The sequence below is a fragment of the Apis laboriosa genome, unplaced genomic scaffold, assembly GCF_014066325.1.
Source record: "Apis laboriosa isolate Shangri-la unplaced genomic scaffold, ASM1406632v1 scaffold1_cov151, whole genome shotgun sequence".
NCBI lineage: Eukaryota > Metazoa > Arthropoda > Insecta > Hymenoptera > Apidae > Apis > Apis laboriosa.
This window is the reverse complement of record NW_025222279.1, coordinates 491,781-519,640: the sequence shown is the minus strand read 5'-3', so window position 1 is coordinate 519,640 and position 27,860 is coordinate 491,781. Positions and strand designations below refer to the sequence as shown.

The 27,860-nt window shown below is 41.6% G+C and overlaps 1 protein-coding gene across 1 annotated transcript in view; it reads left to right on the top strand.

Annotated features, from left to right (window-relative positions):
* The window catches only part of LOC122712230 (receptor-type guanylate cyclase Gyc76C-like), a 70,352-nt gene that overhangs the window by 29,822 nt on the left and 12,670 nt on the right, over positions 1–27,860 (top strand). The window contains exon 4 of the mRNA XM_043931698.1: positions 6,134–6,331. Coding sequence (XP_043787633.1) covers positions 6,134–6,331 — 198 coding nt within the window. The remainder of the gene's footprint in view (positions 1–6,133; positions 6,332–27,860) is intronic.

The following is a 27,860-nucleotide window of genomic DNA, read 5'->3' as shown; positions in this document are numbered from 1 at the left end:
CTACATTCCATTCCAAGCTAAATATAACTCGCCACGTTAATTCGCCGCTCATCCGCACAGATATCATATATATACCGCACACCGTCAATGAAACACGCGACCGAGCGTAACCCGTCCCACCTTTATCACCGTTCCTCCATTTTTAACCGAAATACAGTCGTCGTTTTCCACGTGTTCCAGCGTGTGTCACGATCGCGTGGAACGGGGAACGCACGCACGTGGAAATCGGTTGACGCGAGGTTCAGAGAGAGAATGAGAGAGGGGGTCCCTAATTACGGTAGCCAGGGCCCCAAAGTTCCCACGTAGGCCGCGGCGAATCCGTAAGGCCCGGCCCCGATATCGCGGGCCCCTGTCTCGCCCGTTTTTTCCCGCGGGCGGTCAGCGGCAGCCTCGCGTTCCTCCGGTCTGGAAGGGTCGATAATTCATTGGAGGATCGGCGCGCGCGGTCGCTCGCGCGCTCTCGAGGGACCGTGAGATCGTTTTCGGAGGGCCGAGGAGGCCGAAAAGAAAGAGAAGAAAAAGAGAAAGGTGCGCGCGGGCCGGCTGCAGCGGGAGCCGCAACGCGCGGAGTGACCCGCCATCTCTCCCCGGAGATGCCGATTCGTGCGAGGGTTTAAAAATACAAGACCGGCATTATTCGCCGGTCCGCCCACGCGTCCAAACTCCGCTCTCGCAACCGTGAGAAGAATTCGCTCGCGATCGAGAAACCTTCCCCTCCCCCTCGTCCTCCACCGGTGTATCTCACCCCCTTCTCCCTTTCTTTTTTATCCCCTCCCTCCTTTTCCCTCTCTTTCTCCCCCCTCGCTTTCTCATCTTTCTCATCTTTCGCTCTTCGCCCCCTCCCCCTCATCGCCGCCGCCTCGAACGTGTTCGCGTTCCTTCTCCCTTTTTATACCACGAAACCAGCCGCGGCTTATACACGCTCTTTCGCAACCTGCAACCGTGGTGAGCGCGTAAGGGAAGGGCCCCGAGAAACCTGTGGGAATCGTCGAAATAACCGGGCGATGGTATCGCGGGGGACCAGCGTATCCGGTTCTACTTGGAAATAACAAGTTACGTCAAAGATGGATTGCGGTTACGCCGATAATTATTCGGCTATATTTCTGGTATCTCACCGTGCCGATCGGGAGATTCGTTTCTTATTTCTTTCTCCCGCCACTTTTCTCTTCGCCCGGTGCGGGTTACGTGTGCGCATGCGTCATTTCCTATCCTACTGGTAACGACCGATACGTCGTGGATATTTTTTTCCATTCCAAGGAAAAAGAGGATGTTCGATCAATTTTTCTTTGCCGTTGATTAATTTATTTATCGAAAAATGGACGAATAACTTCTTTGTTCTATTTTTGCTATGTAGTGTGTGTTAAACTTGCCGCCATTTTCGATGCACGAGAAAGAAAGTAATAGCTGAAATTGAACGAAACCAGAGATGGAACTCGAGGGGAAGATAGGTGTACGAGCTCGACGCGCGTCGAAAGGTGCAGGAGATTTGCCCGCGATTTTATTCATGTACTTGGGCGCGCTACGCAAGAATAAGTATCGCAACGTCCGTGCTCGTTACATTGGGACCAAAGGTTGCCTCGTACCGAAAGTCGATGCTGCGTAGATTCGTATTTTTATATCAAAAAAAAAAAAAAAAAAAAAAAAAAAAAAAAAAGAAAGAAAGAAAAAAAAGAAAGAAAGCCACGGTGATGAGCGAGGATTTTTAGGTTATTTTCGTGCGCTCCTCGTCAGACATTTTTATTTCTTGTGGCTTGGCTTCGAGCGAGACCGCTTTGCAACGAGGAAATAACTCTATTTTTAACCGAGGCATGGTGAAAGTTTTTCTTCGTTTGGGCGTTTGCATAGTCGGTATGCAAAGTAATTACGCTCGTTTCTAATATCTCTCTGATCATATGGATAAAGTAACCGATATTGGTCGAGAGATCAGGTGATTTTCCGATATCGTAACGAGGAGAGAGATGTTTCAAGATTTTCGAGACGATGGGTAAGCTGAATAAATCGTGATTTATTATTTTGAATTTTTATCATTGACTTGTTGTAGTTAACCGATGCTGAAACTATCTACTCGTAATCGTGTCTTCAAACCGTAACTATAAATGGTTGGAATTAAATTAAACGGCACGATGAACATAAATTTTGTCGAAAGCCTCTCCGTTCAAATTGATTAACTTCACTTTCCGTGGAATTAACGATTAACTTCTCCGTGGCAAGAGAGAACCTGATATGGGTCAAAATGACCCAGCCTTGACACGGCTGACCAAGGGTCAATACCACCTAATCGCCTCGCGTAAAACTTCCATCGTCAGCATCTTCCCTTAACCTTGATGAATTAATTATTATACTTAACAGCGATGAAGCTCCATTAATTTTATCTATTCGAAAGAAGCGAGGTTCGAATCGAGGTCGTCGATTAATATAAACGTTTAATTAATTTAATTTTTTTATCTCTCGAAGTATCGAAAAATCGTTCGAACGACTCCTTAACTCCTCTCGTTTCGTAGGTGCATTTTACTCGATTGCCTGCGACACTAAAAAAAAAAAAAAAAGAAAAAAGAAAAGAAGTTGTGGAATTCGTTATGACGCACTCCCACGACGCGATAAACTAGTTTCAATATCTGTAAATAGGGAACGGGATCAGAAATTCGCTTGGTCTCGATGATCATTCACGAGGCTTTTAAGAGCGATTAAGGCGATCGCTCGTGACAGCTGTTGCACATCCATGAATCATCGGATACGATTTCACCGATCCAACGGTTTTAAAGCTTATTTTGAATTAATATTTCGTAAAAGCGCGCGAGGATGTGATATTTCTTTTTCTTTTTTTTTTTTTTTTTTTAACCACGATTCGAGAGAGAATCGATCGAGAACGAGGGGAGGGAAGGGACTCGTTCGACCGAATTCGCCGACTTTTACGAGTATTCGAATTAACGGGGGCAGAGAACATTTGCGACTGGGCAATAATATCGTCGTCGTTAGGCGAGGTTCTCGATTTTCTTTATTTTTTTTATTTTTTTTCCTCTCGTTTTCCTCTCGTGGACGAACGAATCGAATGTGGCGAAATTGTCGCTCTCATCGACCCTGAAGGTTGTGGCATTCGGTCGTGCACAGCCTTCCACGACCGGACGCCCTTCAATTACTCGAAAATAAGCTGATTGGCGAAACCCTGCCAGTGGCAACATCGTAAGTGGACGGTGTCTGTGGACATTGTTTCAGACAACTCTCTCTCTCGAGGGAACTCTGCTTATGTTTCTCAGCTGAATTGGAACAGTTGTTGTCCGATATTTCTTCTCCTTCTTCTTCTTCTTCTTCTTCTTCTTCTTCTTCTTCTTCTCGAATCTTGAGAAATATTGGAATAATATTGTACGTGTATAATATCGAAGGTTTTGTACCGAATGACCGTTTCGAAATTTAATTATGCGTATCTATACGTTTATGGAGATATGGAAGATCGTATACTTGCGATATTTAATACACGCAAACGTATATACCTGCGTAAGATAACTTCAATTTAAATTAACTTTTTAATTTACGAGATAGATACGAATTTTTTTTTTATTAAATATTTTCTTCGTTCACGAAAATACAAACGTTCGAACGTACAAAGGTATCGTCATATTTTCGAATCGTATCTTAGACTCTTTTTTTTTTTTCTACTTTTCATTCGAGCTTCCATCAAAATTCTTTCTTCCGTGAGAATAATTCGTTTCGTCTCATTCAGCGAATAATAGAACGTCTCCTCTTCCTCGCGACATTTACATTTCTTTTTTTTTTTTTAGTTAAGAGACGCGTTGATCGTTGAGGGGGCAAGCAACTTCAACTTTCACCCGCGGTCGTTAAAAAAAAAACCCGTGGACAGGGAAAAGAGGAAGAAGAAGAAAAAGAAGGAATGGTGGACGAGCATTATTGTACGCATTCCATCGTACGAATTCGGCGGTCGTCCGAAGGCAGGTGCAAAGTCAGGAATGCGAACCATCCAACGGGAAGAGCAATGATTTTTTATAGCGCCGCCTCGAAACCGCTTTAACGGTTCCTCGGCTCCGAGTCGAAGCCTAACGAAAAATATTTCGCCGACCCGAAAGTCGTAATTCGGCAATATTTTATCTCCCTCCCTCCCTCTCTCTCTCTCTCTCTCTCTCTCTCTCTCTCTCTCTCTCTCCTGATTTCATCGTGTACAACGCCACACGTCATTTTACGTAACGAGTATACGTTATAATTGATCGTTTGTTGCTCATTCCGAGAACAATACTCGCATAATTAAGCCATCGACTTGTGCCGCTCTCCTCCGCACGAGTCATGATCTGGATGGTGTGGAAACAAGTAATTATTGTTCGCTCGACGGAAGTTAGCTTCTTCCACGGTCATGATTAAAATTAGAATCGACCGAACAGGAATAAACTACTTAACTACTGTTTGCAATCGTGAAAAAGTTAGAACGATCGATATTTTTGGAAGCGTGTTGGTCTTCTCTCCGCGGCTGAGAGGAAATTCCATTGTTTTTCTCGGAAACGGGTTTTTATCTTTATCGAAGAAAAAAAATTTTAAACATTCCATTTGCGACGATTGTTTGCACGTTAAATTAGAGACTTGGGATTAAATATATATTCGGAATTCTTTTTTTTTTTTTTTCTCTCTTTAGATTCTTCAAAGTTTAAAATTAGAGGCTGGAAAGAATGATCGATATAATAAATATTTAATTTAAGTAACACAAGTCTGTACAAATTTATACCGTGTAGTAATTGAATTTAAATGAATTTATGTAGTCTTCATAAATTACGTTTTCAATCGTTCTATTAATAATTTATGAACGAGAGCGAGATACAATTTTACGCTACGCTTAAAACACAGTGGAATAAGAATCGGGAAAAGCGAGCGCGTGAGTATCTACTATAAAATTCATAAAAGAGCAATGTTTTTATACTTACACGGCATACTGAAAGAACCGGCTTAAATCTCATAGCTCGCGCGGATATGATCAAGAATTTTCTCGGAATTCCAGCTAAATATCGGTATATTTCTCTCTCTCTCTCTCTCTCTCTCTCTCCCCTCCTCTCCTCACTTTTGAAACCAACGTTCCAAGTATTTCGTCTCTCGATATATCCCAGTTTTATCGCCATTTAAAAAGCGATCTTGGAACGAGTTGAAATCCGTCCTCTCGTCCAAACTCTCGTCGAGTTGTTCGGTGACGATCCTCCTCGAAAATCCAAAAGGATAGAGAATTAAACCACTCGGAATTAAAAAGTAATTCGATCGATCGCTTGCGAAGTTAACACGACGAGGATGCAACGACCGATTGGAAAATGTATCGTTCGTTCGAATTGAGATTTGCGTAACGACGTTACGAGCCGGATACGCCGCGAGAGAGAGCATAGAATGGAGAGGAATCGGGACGCTTGGCGCGGATAACATTAACGAATTGAACTTTAATCGACGTTCCTGGGGGGCAGAAATTTATTCTAATGGAATACCAACCGGAGCCGTGGAAAATCGATTCGTGCATTCCTTGCGGGTTTATATACGCCCGGTTGGAAAGAGAAACATCGTGGCCCATTATTACGACTTGTTGTGACACTCTTTTCCTCTTTCACTCTCTTCTATGTATGCGAGAGCGCATACGTACGTATATACACGCGAAATATCATCAATTCGATCGTCGAACGATCGTCATCTCTGCTGATTTGTTGCTCCATTCGATTCGACACGTATCGTGGCCATTTGTACTCGAGGCCATCGATGTTACGCCCCTCGCCGTTAGGGAGCGAATATCCACGATTATTATGAGAATTATGGTAAACCGATTAGTCGATTAAATTGGCCGAGCGGGGGCATTATTGGAAACAATTAAGTCGGATGTAAAGTATGCTAACTCACGACTCGACGAGAACCGATGCCGCATCTCGTGACACCGTTCAATTATTGTAATTTAATATCGTATGACGAAATATGGGTTTCGTAATAACGCTTGCGTAACAGTTTATAAAATAAAAGGATAAATTTGCGTGTCTCTCAATTTCAGGATGGAATTGGGAAACGAGATGAAAATTTCGCGTAAATTTTTAAAATATATATATATATTTTATATATATATATTCTCATTACGAGTTTTTAATTTTAATTCGATGATGATTCGTTTCAGATCAACAGCGATCCGAATATATTGCCAAACGTAAAGCTGGTGATGCGATGGAGCGACACGAGGGGAGAAACGGTGGAAGCCACCAAGGCAATGATCGATATGATCTGCGAGAGGGTTGCAGCTTTCTTTGGACCGGAAGGCTCGTGCTACGTTGAAGCCATAGTCGCTCAATCCCGCAACATACCCATGATTAGTTACGTAAGTAGTTTTAATACTGTTCTCGAAACACCTGCTCGCTCCGCCAGTATCCGCGAAACTGGATTCAATGATTTATTAGCCCGATATTCTCGATAATCTGTCAGGGATAGATCTCGCAGATAACTCACCTGCTTTTATTACGAATATATATAACTATTACGAATATTTAAACGTGAAATTAACCTAATAGCTTTTCTTTTCTTTTTTTCTTTTTTTTTTCTTTTCTTAACTTCGACAAACAAATTAGCAACCAATTTACAATATATTTTAGAATTTTCGTGGCAAAAAATAAATTGACCAATTTCAAAATTCATCCATCCTCGATGTTTCTCGAGTTATTCGAGAGCTCTCAAAAATTCACATTCGGCCAACACGTGTATTTCGTTCGCTCAATGAACGTGGAATCCCGCCCCCCTGTATATACTCTATAAAAAGATACTATTCAAAAATAACCATCTCGAGAATAACGTCGTCATTCGCCTCTGAATAACCAATCCTCCGTGACGCGTAGACAACAATTCCCCTATTACGTTTCCATGAAAATATTCCTTGAAATATTCCTGAAAATAACCTAACTATCTCGGGAACGTCTCGAGAATTGCATCCTCGTGTCGATCTTTCCCTTCCCCTCCTTGCCCCCTCCCCTCCCCCGATCAAGGATGCCACGATTCGCAAGGCTCGTTCGAAAGGCGTGAGAACGGGAGGGGAGGGGAGGGGAGGGGGAGGGCAGAGGGAAGCGAGCGAGTTTCCAAGTTGTCGGGGAGGTGACGCGGGGGAGGACGCGGATGCTCGTCGACAAATTGAACACCCGCGGCGTGACAATATAATTACGGGCTGCTTCCGCGCGCGGATGCCTGCGTTTTCGAGGCTTTCTCGCCCGTAAGGAACACGCGATACCCCGGCGCTTCGGGGGTTCGATCGACCGGTTGAAAAATTACAACCCTCTTCCGCCTCTTCCGGACGAAGCGAAGAAACGAAAGCGGACGCGATTAAAATTAAAAGTGGGAAAAGTGGAAATTAGGCGGCACTTGAATCGATCTGGAATTTTACGTAATTTGCGAGTCCTTGAATTTGGAGGACGATTCTTTCTTGTTCGAGTTGAATCTCGAAATCAAAGAGTTGTAAAAATTAGATCGAAGCTTTCAGGGTTAATAGTTAGTGGTAAATTGGTAAAATGGTAAATTGGTAAAATTCTTTGTTTGTTTGATCGAAAAGCAAGAGTTCGTTCGTAGGAAATAATTTTAAATAATTTTCGTAAATTTATTACACGAAGATATCGAAGAGTATTGAAGATTATTCAAAAGAGGATATTTATGTTATACGATTATTAAATCGTATTAAATTTGCTGTTTAAGAATTTTACTTTCGAGCCCTTCGTGAGTCGAGCGAGCGACTCGAGAATACTCGTTGGGTCAAGCCTTGAACTATGGCTGTGGTGATCGAGCTATCTTGGGTCGAACGTTTTTTATCACGAGGCCGAGATATCTTAAATCGTAGATTAACCTAGGTCCGAGCCTCGAACAGGATCTAGAAACGCATCGATCACGAACCGAATCGAACCGGTTATACACCGGGATCATCGGGGTGGATTCGATTATCCCCAAGGATCAGAATCTACTTCCAATTCATCGTATCCTCGTTTACAGTTTTCGTCGATCCCACGTAAATCACCTGTATGGCTAGATCCAGGTCTGGATATTGCAGGTCTTTAATCTCGTTCACGGTGCCTTTGCGACTGATACTTTGTCGTGAGATTAACTCTTTGGAAGATGAAAGATTCAATTACGAAGACGGTATTACAGAAGACAAAGGTCGAAATTTTTCTTTCTTTCTTTTTTTTGTTTTCTCTTTTTTTGTCCGATATCCAGTAAAATAGATACGTTTCCAAAGTACATGCGTAAAGAAAATATAAGTAGATATAAGTTTTAATTCGAGTGTAATTTAATGCAAAATACGTCACGTAGATCTAAAAATAGATGTTAGGCTCATACATATTCCGATCGTTGAACATCTATTGTCGTTCGTTTAGGGTTAAAAACTACGTTTCACGAAATGCATGTTTCATGAAACTCTTGATTAACTCTTTTCTATTTTCGTCCCACTCCTTTATTCATTGAACCAACTTAACTTATCTCGATGACACGAATCTAACTGCATTAACAACATTGTTGACAACACGATCTACCAGTATCTATCTGGTGGCCGGCTATGTATGCAGAGCGTATTGGATGATACCGATATTCGTGTATTTCTTTCGGTTTTTTTCCTTTCGATTCGATCAAAGTATCCGTAGCAGGATAGGATTGCGCAATCCAATCGTAGACAAATCTCTCTCAGAAATGTATTCTGTGCCGGAACTCGCGATGTCGGATATCAAAACGGACAAAGCGATTCGTTTCGTAATTTTGTTTGCAATAGATATATATTTAAATGCATATACATATAGATAACTCATCGCGCAAAAAGTAATGTTTTTTAATAACTCCATGAGAAGCGTAACTTCTCATCGGATAAGGATGATTCCTCCACGATAAACAATTACAAATTATATTAAATTGCCGATTTTATCTTTATTATTATTTTAAAAAGAGGTAAAAATTAATAAAGGCGATTCCTGTACATTTTCATTCCCCGATTGGATAAAAATCAAATTGTAATTATAAATAATAATTAATTCGTAATTATAAATTCTCCAATTGTGAATGAAATATTTTTATAGCCGATTTTCAAAGCGAGGAGGAAAAAAGGAAAATCGAGAGATGATCGGCGTCGCGGTGGCGCCACGCGAATGCTTGGTTAATACTTTCTCGGTTTCCTCGGTTAAACGAAAAACTCGGTATCATTATTTATGGAAGATACGACGAGGAAGCGAGCGATTGGGAACGATTCGTCGGCTTGTGTACCAATTTAATAAAAACACATGTCACGGATCCGATTCTATTTTTAACCGGTTGATCATTTAACCCGTCTGCTTGTACGCCTCGTTAATCGTCTCGAATCATCCTCGGACCATCGCTCGTTTCCGTGGAATTCCGCCGGTTGGAAAGTGGCACGGTTGTCGGTCGGGCCGTTTCTTCGTGGCTGAGCCCACCTTCCCTCGGCTAATATTCCCGATCGAAACACGTTCACCGTTGCAAAAGCAAAAAAAAGAAACTTCTGCCTCCAACTTCCTCGGCTTCGACATTTTTTTCTTCTTCTTTTTCTTTTTCTTTTTTTGTTCTCTTATCCGAAAGTTGGGATAAAAAGTCGCGCGAGTCTCTTTATGGATGGATGCGTTTTCGCGAAATTTCTCTTCTTTTTCGAATTTCGATTCGGATATTCGATTTTCACGAGTAGTTTCGCATATACAATGTGTATTTCATAACGGGTGTTAATATAGAATCACTTTTCTAACGTAACTTTCGTAGAAATTTCAAAGTTTGGAACGATAACGTGTATTTTCGCAATTCGATTTAACATAACGAGCTCTCTTACTTAATACAAACTAGATAGAAAGCAATCATATTATAGACGGATTTAAATTCAGAGATATTTTACAAAATATGCTGCCTCTAAAAAAAAAAAAATAAAAAAAAGTAACGCACTCCGTTAATAATTCCGTTGATAATAACCACGATCAACGAGTCAAAGAAAAATGGAACGCGGACCAACTGGAGGAGAGAGAGAGAGAGAGAGAGAGGAAAGAGAGGAAAAAAAGGACAAGGTTTCTTGAATGGAAATCGTAAGGACACGTTCGAGGACTGTCTCGATTCCACACCGATTCGAGCATAATGAGAAAGTGGCACGAAGAGATAAAAAGGCCTCCAGACTAATTTATGTTAATCGGAGGTCGTAAGAAAATGAAACGAGGAAGGCGAGTCCGAGGAAAAGGGATCGAAAAGGAAGTCGATTCTCCTCGTGCCCGTTTTCGTGGCAAACCTCCACGGGGCCCTTCTCCAATCCATGCCGAGGGATACGCCGCTACGTACATGCAAGAAGAAGAAGAATCGTCGCGCCTCTCCTTTACTTTCACCTAGTTTCACTCGTTGGCGAACCGAATCTGTGGCCGGCTCGAATAGCGACGCGCCTTCTCTCTCTCTCTCTCTCTCTCTCTCTCTCTCTCTCTCGCTATACCACCACCGTCACCGTTTCGTTTTTTCCTTCCGCCGGATGTTTACCGGCGCTCGCGTGCACTGTGCTTCCGCCGATTTATTTTCTGCCCGTCGGCCAAGTATCCGCCGCGTCGCGCGGCTATTTCGGGCCACGACGACCAACGCGAAAAACGCGCCGCTCCCACGCCACGATTCAAACTCGTCGTCGTCGTCGTCGTCGTCGTCGTCGTCGGCGGCGGCGGCGGCGGCGGCGGTGGGTTGGAAACTGGCGCATTTCGGTTTTTTTAACGCGGCTGAAACGGGCTGCTGGCTTTCTAGGCCGCTTTTTTTTTGCTGAGCAGATCAGGGGGGGCGGAAAAGCGTGGAGGGATGCAATTCGAGTTATTTTTATTATACACAGGATAATATATAGAAGGAGTTTAAGATTTATTTAGTAAATTCGTGATAATTAAAAATTCGAAAGATCGATTTCTCGTTCTTGCTAACGGGAGCGGAAATAAAAACGCAATTTACGCGTAATACGAGCGATTTGTTAGAAACAGGAGATCATCGGTTAATTAAGTTCTAGGTGTCGTCAAGTCGGATGACGTCAAAAACATTCTTTTAGATTGTAAATAATTTTTTAATACCAGCATCTTGATATTTGAAAACGAATATAACATTAGTATGTGTAACTTATTAAAGGAAATTATTAAAGAATTATTAAAAGAAAAATCTTATATAACCCGTTTGTTAAACTCAACAAATTTGTCGAAGCAAATGAGCGCGTTTAAGCGGAGGATTGGCGGGGCTATCGATAGAAAGTTTCTCATTTAACGATCGTTCAGCCGGATCAGCATGGTTCCACCTTAATTGAAGATTCGGCACTCCTCCCATCCCGATCTCCCCTCCCTGTTAAATATACATATACACGACCAACAACCGATCGAAAAACCATTTCTTTTCCTTCCGTTCACGAATCAAACGAATCATCGAATCCACATGTTCGTAAGAACATTGAGCTCGTCCATCATCGACCCCGACATTTCCCTCGCCTCCATCATAAATGAATTTTAAAGATCACACATACCGCGTAGTTTAGTTTCCCGCCAGCTCCCGCGGGAACAGAGCAGAGCAGAGCAGAGCAGAAGAAGAAAACCAATCTAACGCCGGCTAATTCAAGAATCCCCTCAGAGTTGAACTCTGTTCGAGCGCGCATTCCTGCATACGAAGCAGCGCGTTGTGCACAATGGAAGAAAATACGAATCGCTGAAACTCCTTCACGTCTATTCGTCGAAAAGGAAAAGCTCGAGACGGAGAGGAAGGGGGAGAGAAAGAGAGGAGGGGGGAGGGAGGGAGAAGGAGAGGTGGACTCGGTTGCGTGGACCACGCTGGTAGGTATTAACGTAGCAGCTACCCGTTTAGGTGAATAGCCGTAGGTGGACCACAGAGAGGCTGAGCACAACCGCCTATGCTAAGGTTCTCTCGTAACCACCGCGTGTATATGCGAGTATCACGATCCACTGAGAACTTTCGATAAGCGAGTCCCTCTCTCTCTCTCTCTCTCTCTCTCTCTCTCTTTCCTTCTTTCTCTCGCTCGATCCTCCACGCGTTACTCCACGCACGTGCACGTGTATATATATATATATGTGTGTGTATATATATGTATATATATATATACACGCGGGTCAGTGCATCGTGGTTGGTGCAACCACCTGTTGATTGCACCGGCCGCCGAGTCGATGACGTCTCCGCGGATCGGAAAACTGTCCGGCGCAATGTGGGTTCGCCGTGGTACAAAACAACGTGGGTTGTTGTTTCGCCATTTTTTTTTATTTAATAACACGAATACGTTGTTATGAAAGTGATCGGATTGAACTGTTTGGATTCTTTTTTAAATTCACGTTGTTTATTTCGAGATTAATTATATTAGTAAATTTCATCATATATATATATATATCCGTGGTGTTAATAATATCGACTTTTTTTCGTCTTTTCTTTGAAAAAATACTCCTTCTTCTCGAACGAATCGTTTCATCATCTTCGTGAGCTTTTTTTCTTTCGTTTAATGCGAGCATACGGATGTATGATTACGCGCTAAAGATATATATATATATATATCGATTCGAAACGTAAACCAGAATCGTATCAAGTTATCGCGATTCGCCGGTGGGGAATCCGCGGCCAAGATTGGCCGCAATTTTCCTCGATATTCCTCGAGGATGCGCGTAAACTTCGAATTACCCTTTGAGACCTTGCGTAACTCGATTCGAAGCGTACTCGCTCGCTCGCCGTCTAGGAGAGAACTCTGTGAAACCCGAGAGGCCGTAGTTGGTGACAATGTTGCTACGGGCGATCGAGAAACCGCCGTGAAGTCCATTACCGCGCGTGAAACCGCATCGATCTCGTCTCTAACCAATCCCCCCGTTCTATGTATCCTCCTCCTGTTCTCGCTTTCGACTCACCTCCACGCGAAATCTCCGATTCAAATCGCGCGTTCACCGTGATGATAAAGTGTCGTGCGAAGCCACCAGGTAAACAACGCGAATTACAGATATAAATTCCAACGTTTCTCGAGGTGAGGCGAGGGGAATCCGCGAGTGACGATTATTTCTTTTAAAATAATCGATATAGAGATATTCGGAGATGGGGCTGGTTGGATAAAAAAAATTAGACAGATAGTCTGGATTAATGCGACTTGAATGAGAAAATTGATTGGTTAATATAACTTTATTCAAAATGCTTGAATAACAATCTATATAACTTCATCCGTTCGTTTGCTAAACGAGGACTTTAGTCGAGTAGATGTAATTTTAATTTTAACATCTGTCTAAATAAATCAATATATCGTGAGGAATGTGACAGCAAGCGAATACGTTTTCTATATTTATTTTTTCTTTCAAAAATTACAATACAATAATTCCAAAAATACGTTTACAATAGAACTTGGCCACGAAACGGGCCAAATCGAGATATAATATAAAAATCGAGATACGTCCACTCTTCAGCTTTACCTTTTACCCCCGTCGATGCAACGATGCAACGAACAAGATTCTTCTCTAAAAATGAATTAAACCATTCGAATAAAAGCGTTCTATCCTCGATGCTAATGGAGGGAATCTGAGATTAGGTCGTAACGAGGAATCGTCCGCGGCGGGTGTTGTAACTCGCGCTATAGGTGTAACGCCGCGAAAGGAGCAATATTATTCCATCGATGCCGCATTTGCATGAAAACTGCCGATTCCCCTGACCTTCGCGGTCTATTTATAGCCGAGCCTGTTGATGCCCCACGCACTCGAACGGACGCTTACCTGGTCCGGCTCTCTCGTGTCCTGCCTTCGCGGACTGACACGAGTCTAACGTGGCTACTTTGAATGGGTGGTAATCGGTTTTCGAGCGACACTTGGTGCACGTCGTATCGTACATCCCCCCGTTGCGGTATCCTCCAACGATCGTTCGTTAAAACGAACCCTTTCTTTTCCATTGAGAAATTTAAAATTTTGCATCAGAGAGAATTCTGAACAGATTTCTACGACGATGGTTTTAATTTTGAATGTGTATTGCGATGATTTAACGCGTATGTAACTTAAAAGTCGAAGAGTTAAAAATGAATTCTTTGATTTCCATCGAGGAATTTAAAATTTTGCATTAAAATTCTGAATAGATTTTTACGACGATGGTTTTAATTTTGAACCTGTATTGCGATGATTTAACGCGTATATAATTTGGAAGTCGTTGTTTTCCATTAAGGAATTTAAAATTTTGCATCAGAGAAAATTCTGAACAGATTTCTACGATGATGGTTTTAATTTTGAACGTGTATTGCGATGATTTAACGCGTAATTTGGAAGTCGTTGTTTTCCATTAAGGAATTTAAAATTTTGCATCAGAGAAAATTCTGAACAGATTTCTACGATGATGGTTTTAATTTTGAACCTGTATTGCGATGATTTAACGCGTAATTTGGAAGTCGTTGTTTTCTATTAAAAGGAATTTAAAATTTTGCATCAGAGAAAATTCTGAACAGATTTCTACGATGATGGTTTTAATTTTGAACGTGTATTGCGATGATTTAACGCGTAATTTGGAAGTCGTTGTTTTCCATTAAGGAATTTAAAATTTTGTATCAGAATTCTGAACAGATTTCTACGACGATGGTTTTAATTTTGAATGTGTATTGCGATGATTTAACGCGTATGTAACTTAAAAGTCGAAGAGTTAAAAATGAATTCTTTGATTTCCATCGAGGAATTTAAAATTTTGCATTAAAATTCTGAATAGATTTTTACGACGATGGTTTTAATTTTGAACCTGTATTGCGATGATTTAACGCGTATATAATTTGGAAGTCGTTGTTTTCCATTAAGGAATTTAAAATTTTGCATCAGAGAAAATTCTGAACAGATTTCTACGATGATGGTTTTAATTTTGAACGTGTATTGCGATGATTTAACGCGTAATTTGGAAGTCGTTAATTTCCATCGAGGAATTTAAAATTTTGCATTAAAATTCTGAACAGATTACTACGACGATGGTTTTAATTTTGAACGTGTATTGCGATAATTTAACGCGTACGTAACTTGAAAGTCGAAGAGTTAAAACAAAGTTTTTATTTTCCATTGAGGAATTTAAAATTACGAGAGAATTCTGAATTACCACGATGATGATTTTAATTTTAAAGTTTGGAGTATGTATTCCAATGATTTAACGTGTATTTCTACACGTATGTTATTAATTTGTAAATCATTTGTTAAAACAAACTGTTTGTTTTCCACTTAAAATTTAAAATTTTGCATTACGAGAGAATTCTGAAGACAGAGGATGATTATTTAACGTGTAGGAAATTAATAACGTACGTTATTAACTTGCACTTGTATTTATTTATACGTGCCTCTGTGTATATAATATTGAGAAATCTAGTGACACGCTTTGAGAAGACGAAATTATGGATTTTCTGAATAGTTTCGTTCGGTATGTTGTTTTCAAGTTTGACGGATATGCAGATATTTCTGTATACGTCAGCTTTATTGGATACTTTGTTAGAAAAGCAATATTAATATTGGCGAGCAATGGAACGCAACGATATAAAACTTTGGCGCCGGTCCAATAGCGAAATAATATTGTGATGTTGAATACATGGGCTTATCGAGTGATCCATGTATCCAAAGTCTCGTGTTAAAATTAATTGGAAGAGTGGTCCAGGAATCTGTCATCGTAAACGAGAGATGATTTCAAGCCGTATTTTAATTTTAATAGAGCGACAACTTTGCAATTTATAACTTCATTTCAAAATATTCCGTTCCCCTTTTTTTCGTAAATCTAATAAAAAAAAACTTATTATTGAGCAATTGCAGAAGAACTTGATAAATTTTTGTTAATTTTTTCTTTTTTTCATCTAATAGCTAAAAGATAGTAGTCACAGCAAGAGCAAAAACTTAATCAGCTTCAAAAATTTCCATCTCAATTATAGATAACTGTGATTCAATTATGAATTAAAACCACTATCATGAAAAGGGAAAAAAAGAATTCAGAAAATCTGACTTCAAATCATCAAGTTTCATTCAAGTTTTTTTTCCAACATTTCAACATCATTCGTTGAATTAATTATTACGTTATATTTATTTAATCTCCATTTAAATTAATCAAAACGATATATAAAATATATCGTAACTTCATCTTACGATTCCATCAAATTTAATAAAATCGTTCCAATTTTTTATCCGACTTACGGTTAAATTTTATTCGAAAACCAAGCTCTAAATTTTTCAACTAATCTCCACTTACGAAACTCCACAACCTTTCCTCCTTCGATATATTTATACACGCGTTCCCAAACGCGCAAATTCTCTCTCGAGATTTTGGCCATGCAGTCTGTCCATCCGGCCCGAATGAATCCCGTCTCGAGATCCCCCGCCCCCCCCCCCACACCCCGTGGGTGCGAAATAGCATTGCGTTACTTTCGTCTTGTGCAATAACGACGTAATAATAGCGCTTGTGCGGTAAGCTATCGGGCCTTGTAATAGAGAACGATGCACTTCTTTGCCGGTGTTGTTGCATGCATTATTTATCGAATCGCGCCACGAGTCGCGCACTCAACTTAAGTAAAAACTTGATCGATCCGCCCTCCCTCTGAACTGGAGGGGAGAGGAGAGGAAAAGTGGAAGTAGAAGTACGCAGAAGTAGGAAATAAGAAGCTAATAGAAACGTCGTGGCACGGTGGCGATACGCGTGCACCAATCGTGTCCCAACCTCGCGCTGGGAACGATTATGCTAGGCCGATTACACCGCCATTTCCTCGTCTCCGCCGACACCGACCCACATCACGTATATCTCTCCGTTTCGAAGTGACGTTACGTGATTTCCACGATGAAGTAATCGCCGGCCTATCTTTAGCCAACGCGCCAATCCGGCCGACGATGATCGACGATTTCTCGTCGCGGGATTGTCGCCGGCCTCTCTCTAGGCCGTGTGTAACCAGCTCGTGTGTAATCGTCGTCATTTTCGGCGATGTAATGTTTTTTTCGTTAAGTGTACGATATGTGCATGCTAGCCCTCGTTCCTTGGACGGATGATGGATACGCGTTCTTCTGGAATTCAATAATGGCCTCTGTGAAACGAGCGATATTAACGATCGAAACAATGTATGTGTAATAAAAGGTATATGAAAGGTTGGATAAGTACTGCTACTACACGAAAATCGGGAACCTCGAACCCGGTCGTTTATGGAGTTAGAGCGAGATCGAAATTTAATCCCCGGTATGGCTTGGTTCGAGTTCGAGCCTTTGTATCTTGGCGATAAAAAAAAGAAAAGAAAAGGAGAAAAAGTACTGGTCGAAAGAGAAAAATGTGCCGAAAGTTGAATTAAATTATAAACCACACGTAACTGCGTTAAAAGGAATCTCTTTATTTCCCAATAATACGTGGAAATAATTAATAAAATTCATTTTTTCGCGGTAAATCATTGCACGCGCGTCCAACAAGTTTTACCACAAATTTTTCTCTCGAATGCTCCCCTCCACGTCTTTCGCCGGCTATCATTCCAGCACGATCGTCGTAGCTGGCAAAATGAAATAAGGTTCGAGTTTCGCGCTCCTTGCAGATATAACAACGCTCTCTCGAGTCGCTGCAAGCTTAATAACGGATAAATACCGCAATATCGCTTGGATAAAACGGAGCGAAAATGGTGGCAAGCGGCCCTCCCTCTCCCGATAGTGCCTCGCTTGATTTTCACTTGGAATCGTGTCCGATTCTTTCCCCCCCTCCCCTCGTGATCGTGCGTGTTCAGAAGGCGGATTAAATACGCGCTATCTTTAGCAAGGGAATAAACGCGGACGAGCAGAGCGTGAGAATACCGGTTCCGGTTGAAACGATACGATTTGTTTGCTACATTATCGCCGAGTTAAATATATCGCGATAGCGTGAGGAATTTACGAGGCAACCGGACGCGCCACTGGCCGAACGAGAGCCGATCGGCCCGCGAGAATATAAACTCGCTCTCTTGATATTACGTAAAATTAACCTGGTGGTTGGCGTACCGTGGCATGCATATATATATATATATATATTTGCACTGGTTGTACATTTTTTTTTATCGAGGAAATATACGTGCACGCGTCTCTATTAGCCACCCGCGCGGTCACTGCGCGTTACGCAACGCTTAACACGGATGACATAACGTTGAGAAATTCATCGATAATGTTTAATCTATCGCCAACGATACGTTGCACGATGACAACCGGTCAATTATATATACGGTATGGTGGAAGAATATTGTTCGACGAGTATCTTATTTTCGAGTGGTTAATTGCCGATGGGATTGGAATTATTGTGACGCGATGATAATTTCTGTGTTATTAGGTGGATTAGGAGGGTATCAAGGGATTTTAGTGAACCCGCGATAATGGAAAATGACGATGTTTATCTCGACGACGAGATGGATGCGATTCTGAATTTTTATTGCTCTCCGTTGTAAAGCGTTTGATAGAGATAATCTGAAAAAAGAGTTTATATTCGCGGAGAATGTCGAATTTTCTATTCTTATAGTAAAAAATTTAACAAATGGGGGGAATTTACTAGTGCGAAATATTATAGATAGATTCTGATTCAGCGACAGAAGGAGAATTTTTGCAACGAAACCGAGAGTTTTCACCCTTCAAAAGAAGACAGCCTCTAATTTACGGTGTCAAGTTCACGATACCCTGTCGAGCTTTTAAGAAAGACTAATGGATAAATTCCCTCTTGGAAGGATAGACCCGCAGACTCTCCGACTTAAATATGTCTCGCGATGTATTATTTTAACCACAATCCATCCACAATTTGGAAAAATGTATCACTTCGGCCGAATCTCTTCTCTGAGATTATTAATTCTCAAAACGATACGAAACGAACAAAATTTCAATTCGATTAATCGTGCCGACTTTTTTCAAATAACGATAACAAGCCTCGACAACAACAAGTTTCTTATTGTCGATATAACGTCTCGCAACGAGGTACTCGGACCAATAACTCGTCCGACGAGAGCGCAGTTTTTCCGATAAATGGGTCAATTGGTTTTTACATAACGCAGGCCACGTAATGGAGGCCCAAAGTCCATCGAGAGATCGAATTGCGTGGAATGATGCGTGGATTAAAAAGAGAAGGCGATTTCGAGCGGCGCGGGTGTCGGGGGAGATCGGGGTGAGCGGGGAGGAGAGGAAAACGGCTCGATCGGGGAGAACGATCCATTCATCACCGCACAGAAGAAGAGAAACACACAACGCGGACGTTTTTACTGGAGTAGGCTCTATTTTTAGCAGCCGGGGAATAAAAGAATGAATAGAGTGTGAGAATACTGGTTTCGCAGGCACGCCGGTGGCTGGCTGGCTGGCTGGCTGGCTGGTTGGCTGGCTGGCCGGCCGGCTTGAGTTGCTCGTTTGCTCCGTCATTGGCGGCTCGTGTCCGCTCTCGAACAGCCGGGAAGAAGGAGCGAGCTGTAGTAACGTAATATCGCGCCAACAGGATTAATTAATATTTACGCAGAAATCCCTTCGCTCGCCGAAGAAGTGGCTCGCTAAATTATAACAACTCGCTCGCTATATAAATACAATTGCACGATGAGAATGTCTATGAGTAAAGGTAAAAATATATTACAGCGAGTTGTTGGTGTTTTTATCGAGATCGAGATTGTGATGTATAAGGATCTATAGAGACGAAGGAAAAAGGAGAAAACGCAAAAGAGTAGACGCAAGAATCGGCTTCTTTAATAAATTATAAACGAGTTCGTAGATGGCAGTAGGATTAATTCGTGTTTTCTATTATATAGGATAGAGAAGAAACGATTTTCCGATCCGAGAAAATATATCGCTTTGCGTATACAATCCATCTACGCTCTATATAACATATACGAACTTATTCGAATTTTAAAAAGATTTTTCGTGAGTTAAATTTGCCTTGTGTTGAACGCTTGCGTTCGAATACTTTTGTGAGCCGCTTGCAATTGCGCCGTTTCCTTCAACGGACCGTGGCGGAAACTGGTTCGATCTCTAATCTCTATTCCGATCTCAGAAATCTTTTTATAGAGAGACGCTGTTTTGAAATTTGAATTCCCGATCGAGCAGAGGGGAGGGGAGGGGAGGGGAGGGGCAAGGTGTGGAATTTAATTATCGATTCGCGAAGCGCATTCATCCATCCCGTCTCGTATTTAATTTCTAACGAATATTATTCTACGAAACGTGCGATAACTCTGTAATACAATCGATACGCCGATTATGGTTTTCCTTCCATCGCGATGATGATGGATAGGACGATCTCGAATCCCACCTAAGGGGATTCTAGTTTTCCCCGATTCGTGATTCACGCGTGCACGCTTCGATCGAACGTGACTAACGTGTTTTTTAACCTTGGCTTCCAAGCTTGGCTGTCAAGCGTTCAAGGATCCCTGTTTCGAATTAGCCACCACGGAATGTCGCGAGAACCGATTTGGACCGATTCGTGGCCTAATATTAGCTCTGGAAAATAGCGCCCGTCAATCCGTGGTCCAATTTAAAATTAAATCTCCGGGCGAATTGTTTTTCATTCTCTACGACACGCGTGTACGTGCACGCATACACGTGGACACGTAACATTATGCAGAGTTGAGAAGTTTCCTGGAAGAATGTGGATTTGATTAAATTGCTTGTATTAGCTCGGTCTCGCAAAAGTAAAGTAAGCAAGATAAATTGTCGCTTACAACTGTTTTGACAACTGTTTGCGATTATTTAATTGAATATCTCTTAAGAAAAATTAAGATTGATCGAGTAAATTAGTTAAAAACGTAAAGCTTTTATTCATCAACCCCTTCTCGCTGACATCCAATATTATTATTGGCGAAATTTTATTAAATCGTTACACAATTATCTAACAACAGGAATGTCGTCTTTAAGAAAAAAAAAAAAACTTTCCTTCACTTTTACAAAATGATGAATACGGCGAAGATTCACAGAAGATTTGCCTGTAACCATCGTTCCTTCCCCCCGATAGCGAGCGACAACAAGGTTGACCAAAAAATAAAAATAAAAAAGAAAAAAAAAGAAGGGAAGAATCGCTTAACGACACATTGGTAGCACGTGTCAGCGCGCTGTAAAAGCCGACATTCTCCACCTTTTTTCCGTATTACACGCACAGCCCGGTTGACACCCATAAAAAGGTTAACGTACAGCGAATAAATCGATGGGCGGATAATCGCGTTGGTCGCGCCACGGCGGCCAAAGGGGATGGAAGGCACAAAGTAGCCTTCGTGCACGTATGGAAGAAGGAGCGTGCATTTCGACTCTGCCGGTGGTGGCGCGGCAACAAACCGAGGCGAGCGAAGCGTTGGAGTTTAATGTGGGTGCCGCCTTAAGTAACGACGACGCGGCTGGTTTCAGGCTAAAATACACTCAATTAACCCTTAATTGGCCGGCACCAATTATGGGCCCGGCGTACCGACGCGTATTCATTCGGTCAACAAGAATGTATGGTCGGCCGGCGTTGTTTCTTCCCTCGTTTTACGACTACGTTCGTTCCCTGCCTCCGCCGCTCAGATAAACGAATTTCTTCGTCGTGTCTCGCCGGAGCAGCTTATCCGAAGATTCGAGCACGTGATCGCCACGTTTGGCCATCTTGTCGCGTGGAAAGTTCGCGCCTCGAGACTCGTGCTCTATTTATCTGACTCGTTGTAAATTCAAACCGTACACGTGTTTCGTTTCCGTACAGCTTTTCTTTTCTTTCTTTCTTTTCTTTTTTTTTTTTTTTCTTTCTTTTTAACGAAACGCTCTCTTCTCCCAACCAATAGGTGACAAGGATAAAGAAAGAAAGAAAGAAAAAGAGCCATCAGACGTAGAGTTACGTGTCGAACGAGACGCGATTATTCGAGATACGATTGGTCGAGGCACGTGAATAACGTTCCAACTCTTCTAAATTAACCTTAACGTTGCGCACGGGAATTAAAATTAAGGTCAAGTTTTACTACCTGTACATCATCTTTCCCGCGATAACGAGATCGTCGAGCTTCCTCTTCCTAGTTCTCCCTCGCGTGTTGCTCGAATAATCGTGTCACTCTTCGTTTTCGTCCATTTTCTCGTTCATTCCTTCATGTCGTTCCATTTTTTCGAAACTGAGCACGCAATCCACCACCATCGATCCATGGAGAGGGAGAGAGAGAGAGAGAAAGAGAGAGAAGTAAAAAGATCGTAAACGACGGATGGATACTGAAAATCAACTATTTTTTTTTTTTTTTTTTTTTTTTTTTTTTTTTTAATTGTAAGAACAAACGATTTCAAAGTACCATGGCCTCTTGTATTTTGATTGATCGTTGTAAGAGTTGTACAGCGAGAAATGCGCGATAGAGATCGTAGTATCCACGGTTTTATGGTATCTCGAGACGAGGCGGAACAGTTCGAATTACGGATGAGATCCTGGTGAAATCTTGCGCGGAGCATGGAGTTTGCGTTACCACAAGCGGCGCTTTCAAGCGTTAGGGCCCGCGATACGCGAAGTGCGTGCGATTTTAACGAGCTGCGACGGCTCCGTCCCAATCGCCTTAATTTGTCGTCGGCTAAGCTCGTTCTATTAAACGCACGTCGCATTAAACGTAAACGCCGCGATACCAAATATATAATTTCCAATTTAGAATCGATAATTTGTGCAACAGCCCGCGTTTTTGTTTTTTTTTTTTTTTTTTTTTTATTTGAATTTGAAACTGTTCCAGAAAACGAAAACGATTCTCCCTTATTCCCCCCTTCATTTGCTTCTTTGGTTTCTCTGGTTTCTTTCTCTTTGTACATTTTTCTATATTGTTTTAATATCCATATGGAAGGCATTCGACAGGAATTCGATGAAAAGGAGCGGCACAATGCAATTTATATTGTCGGAAAAATATTGTATTTTTAAACCGAGCGTGCCGCGCGTTTACGTGATCGTGCAGGAATTCATTCGCTCGGTTTTATTTCTGTTTTATAATTGCTCTGGATCCGAGCGATTCAGTTTCGAGCGAGGAAACGTGTTATCTGCTAAGAGACGAGTCTCTGAAAAAAATCTATCTCTTTCCTTCTCTCTGGCTCTCCATTCGTAAAAAAAAAAAAAAAAAGAAAGAAAGAAAAAAGAAAAAAAAAATACATACACTTTGCACAAATGTTTCGTTATCTCTGTGAGTGTTGGCGGCTGGCTTATGGGCTCCTTAAATTCGCGAAGATTTGAACCGGCCGTGGATCCGTATCAGTGTCTGTCAATATTTACCGCTAATCCCGGCGCGAAAACAGCGTAAATCATGTAGTATTACGCCGGTGTGAACGATATTACAGCAATCGTGTTACAACGACTATCCGTTATCAGTCGAGCATATGTCCAAGTGTCTGTGCTTATCGGGTCGACTATATTTAGAATCGGCTATTGCTTTGTCGAGGAACGCGAATCGAATCAAGGAAGGAGCGAGAATGCTCTTCATTCCCGTTGACTTTCGTCATCGTCCAGAGAAAATCGTGAAATCGCACGATTCTTTAATCGAGCTCGTTCTTGTAACATACCGTACGTATCGATCCACGAGAAAAGGAAAAAAAGAAAAAAAAAAAAAAACGAATCAAGAAAATAAAAAGCTATGCCGTGGAAACGAATGTACGTAGTTACATTAATGTTCCGGATCACATTCCAGACCAGAACAGATACGAAATCGCGTCGATGAATTCCGCGTGGAAAGTTCAACAGGTTGGACACGCGTCATGCAATATTAATTAACCATTACCATAAAACGAGCGTTAACTTTGGCTATGCTAGACTGCCAGGATCGAAAACGTTTAATTACATGCCATCGACATCCAATTTCCTCGATCCGAGCACCACCATGCTCGATTCCCAGCAATCCAATCGCCACCAGCAACGCATACTGTTTGCCTGCCCGTTCACTGCTATGCAACCGACCAGATCGGAATTCTTGAATGGCTTGTCAGGTAGAGCCGAAATCCCACGGCGTTACGTAGAGAAACTCGTGTATCCGGCGTCATTCGAGTATAACCAAGGATACCGACTCCGCTATACACCATGGCTCCACTAACTGCCTATGTTTATCGCCAGGCTATATTTAGACCGGGCTATTGCTTTACCAAGCGACAGCCTGAACGAACCAGCTATACACAACCGACCGACACCATCAGCGGTCCGGCCAACTTCCCATCTCGGTGTGTATTTCTCTCTCTCGTGCCCCGTATACTACAAGCCTACACCGATCCTCATGCACGATCTTCTTGAGACTTTCAACCGGAGTTGCATCGTGTCGGCCATCGACACCCACTAGAGAGAATCGATCTGTGAGTGAATCGAACGAATTTCGTTGCGCCATTTTGACGAGATGTTGTTGTTTTTATGCACGGAGTTTTTATATTTTTCCGCAGTAGCATCGATGATGATAGTTCTCGCGTGTAGTAAAAGGTTAAGTATGTATTGAAGAAAGATTGGATAGGTTATTAAAACATTACTTAGCAGCGAAATGTAAAACGTAGTATCAGGAAAAATGTTTATTCGTTTCTAAATAGATACGACATCGAAGCCTATTATTAGCGGCATAATTAGAGGAAAAAACCTTTTCATAAAAAGAAATACGTTAATGTAAAATTAAGGTTAATTACCGCGGAGTCGATGAATCTACGACCCTGATCAAAGGAAACGTGTTTAACTAAAAGTTATCCGGTGCTGAAGGGAAGAGGTGTAAAGCGTGAGACGGGTGTCGAGGTCCGTTTGATTTTTCATCGAGCAGCATTAATTTCCATTCGATTGTTCGCCATTCAAGGATACAACGTCGCCCGCGTGCTCGCGCGACCGCGCGAACACACAACTATCGCTATTTGTCCGTCGAAGCTATAAATAGACGCTGTTGATTTATGAATAAATGAAAGCACCGCCCTGTTTCTGTGTGCGCGTTATCCCCACCTTGGCGCGCGCCGCGTCTGCGCTTGCGTCCGCATGATTCGCGCCCGTACGCATGCGCTCGTGCGTAAAGAATTGTGTATCCCTACCGCTAACGCGGCCGCTACACGCGTTCCTCGTGAACAGGGCCGCCGCGATGATTCTTCGGTTTAGAAATGTATTTTTAGAATCGAGTACCGTTTGTTGGACACAATTTGAACACCTTTCTCGGATGATAAATCTCTTCGATGAATCGAAAGTACCGTGTGTATTTTGATAATTCTTTCGATCTTCCAACCTCATTTCTCATATTTTTCAACGTGTCTGTATTTTCGAAAGCGGTGAACTCGGATCGAAAATTTTCCATTTGCGCGTCTCTGGATTACGACTGGAAACAGGAATGCCCTTGGTCTGCCTGCTGGCCTGTCATAAAACCGCTAGTTACAACATTCCGTTTCCAACTCCTCAAATTAGAATGTATAATCAGGCATGAGTTGGTAAATAAGCTCTGTTATGTTTATATAGGAACTCAGTAGTACGCGCGTGGCTAAATATAAACACTCTCGATCTAAATATCATCTTTGATCTTGACTAATAAAATTCGTTCGATCGCTCGTTTCAATGGAATGCGAAGCAAACATTCATATGAGATATCATTTCGTAAGTCGATAAGCGAACGCTGCGAAATCCAATTTCTAGTTGATTCGCTGCGCGAATATAAAACCTTGTGTTTGAAGAAGAAACAAATTTGTCTTAGCAATACGTTAAAGAATATGGATTTCTATGAATTTATGATGTTTACATATTGATCGTAATCCGATAGAATCTAGAAACAAGTATCAACTATGTTGCATATCTCGGCTGCATATTCCGCGGTCTATTTCATAACAAGTTAATACGCTGTAAGAAGCTGATGAAACGTTACCAACATCTTTATCTTCCCGTTATTCATTATGTTTATCCTCCTTTTAAACATAACTAACGATCGAATACGATCGATCAAATATATTGCAAATAGATTAAATTTCTTAAAATAGATAAAGACATTATTTATTTTACATAATTGTACGATTATCTTCTCGATGAAAGATAAAAACAAATAGTTTCGTTTAATTAATTCTATTATTTTACGGTTAACTTTACAATCACTTTTATCAATCTTAACATTTAAGAAATACTAATTCCAATGAAATCGTAATCACCTCCATGTTTCAATCACTTTATTATTTTTACAAGAATCTTTACAAGATTCCATTCTTTCAAATGTCAAAATACCTATATATATATATATATANTATATATATATATATATATTTATATTTTTTTTTTACGAATCAATTTCCACGAAGTGAATCTTTCGTGTTAAATTTGACTTGATTTAGTGGATAAATATTGAACTTCGATCCCAACTACCAACCATAACGATTGCGTAAGAACGAGGTAACGACACGTTATTCCTGCCGCCTTGTCCACCTAGTGTCCCTTAATTATTCCTTGGCGTTTAATTGGCGGAAGACGTCGGTGAATGGTGCCGCGCGAATTCCTGTCTCCGCAATAAAACTCGGCAACGATCGGTCAAGAAACGAAAGAAAGGGAAGGGTGGGCGAAACGAGAGCCATCCTTATCCCTATATAACGAGCACCCTTATCGAACAAGTTGATCTTCGACCGAGATCATCACGGTGGAATCCAGAAGCGCATTAACGGGATAATTTAGGAAGTTATGCCAATGAAAGGACGGGGAACGCGTCCAAAGGGGATGATCTGTCCTCCGTCCGCCATGCAGACGGAGAGGATAATCTGAAAGCGGGCAGAAACGTTTAATTGGCGTTAAGGAAACGTCTCGCGGCTTCAAGTTCAATTATCTAATGGTGACCGCGGCATAGCTTCTCACCGAGACCGGCTGCTTTCTAATTCCATGGAAAGAATTTGCTCGTTCATTCTCTTTCTCCTCTTTCCCTTCTCTTTGCCTCTTTTTGATCGTGTTCGAGGTATAGGCTGATAGCGATGGGATCAACCACGTTTGAGCGGACAATTTGTAACTGGTTAAATTTATCGTTATAACGGAAATAGATTCGATCTTCTTCTTTAATTATATTCGAAAGTTGTGTTTTTAAATTATTGTGTGATGTTGATAATATTTGTGATTGCATTAGAATTAGAATCTGTTCAGAATTTCTTTTTTTTATCAATGCAAAAAGATATTATTTTTTATTCCACTGTTTTTATGAATAAGATATAACGTATTAAAATTTCGAGTTTCAAGAAAGATTTCTTTCGTGAAATATAAATTATATAAATTATTCATAACTTTAACAACGTATTTCAAGGATATCGGGAATATAAAGTTATCTACTATTGATATTCGTAGCTACGATCAAAATTAACGAACAAGTTACTTAACTGTAAAAGTGATTCCAAATTTTTCCATCCGTGTGCCGCACGTTTGGAACTTGATCCCATCACTAGCTATTAACATGGCGTTTTCACGCGTGGCCGCGTCTAGGTGAAAGAAAATGGTACTTTTCATCGTGGTTGGCTCTCTCGTCCGCCAAGCTAGAGGCGCGTGAAGAAGAGGCAAAGAGGCAAACAAGGATTAACGAGTGCCAGTGGATTATCGATTGATATTCAAGATAAAGAAGGCCCCGCTACGTTTCACGAAACCGTGAACTCGGAGAGCAACGAATTTATCTGCGACACGGAGCGTGTCGTTTGGCAAGATCTTGGTGCACGTAAACGGTCTCCCTCGAGAACACTAATAGCCACCATTAACGGGCCAGGACGTGATCCGTTCACACGCTCGCGAATTCCGGGAAGCGATCTTTCCGTTCTGTAACCCGCGCTAGCCTCGTGTCGTATCGGTAAGAAATGGCACTTATTTCTGGCGCAGCCTTACCTTACCTCGTTGTCACCTTCCTCGCGAGCGACACGACGATTCATCGCTTCATCGCACCGAAAAAAAAAGAAAGAAAGAAAGAAAGAAAAAGGGGAGAAGAAAAAAAACTCGACCGTGTTCTCGAACCCGAATTTCGCGATTTGTCCAATCCCGGATGGTGGAACCTTGTACGG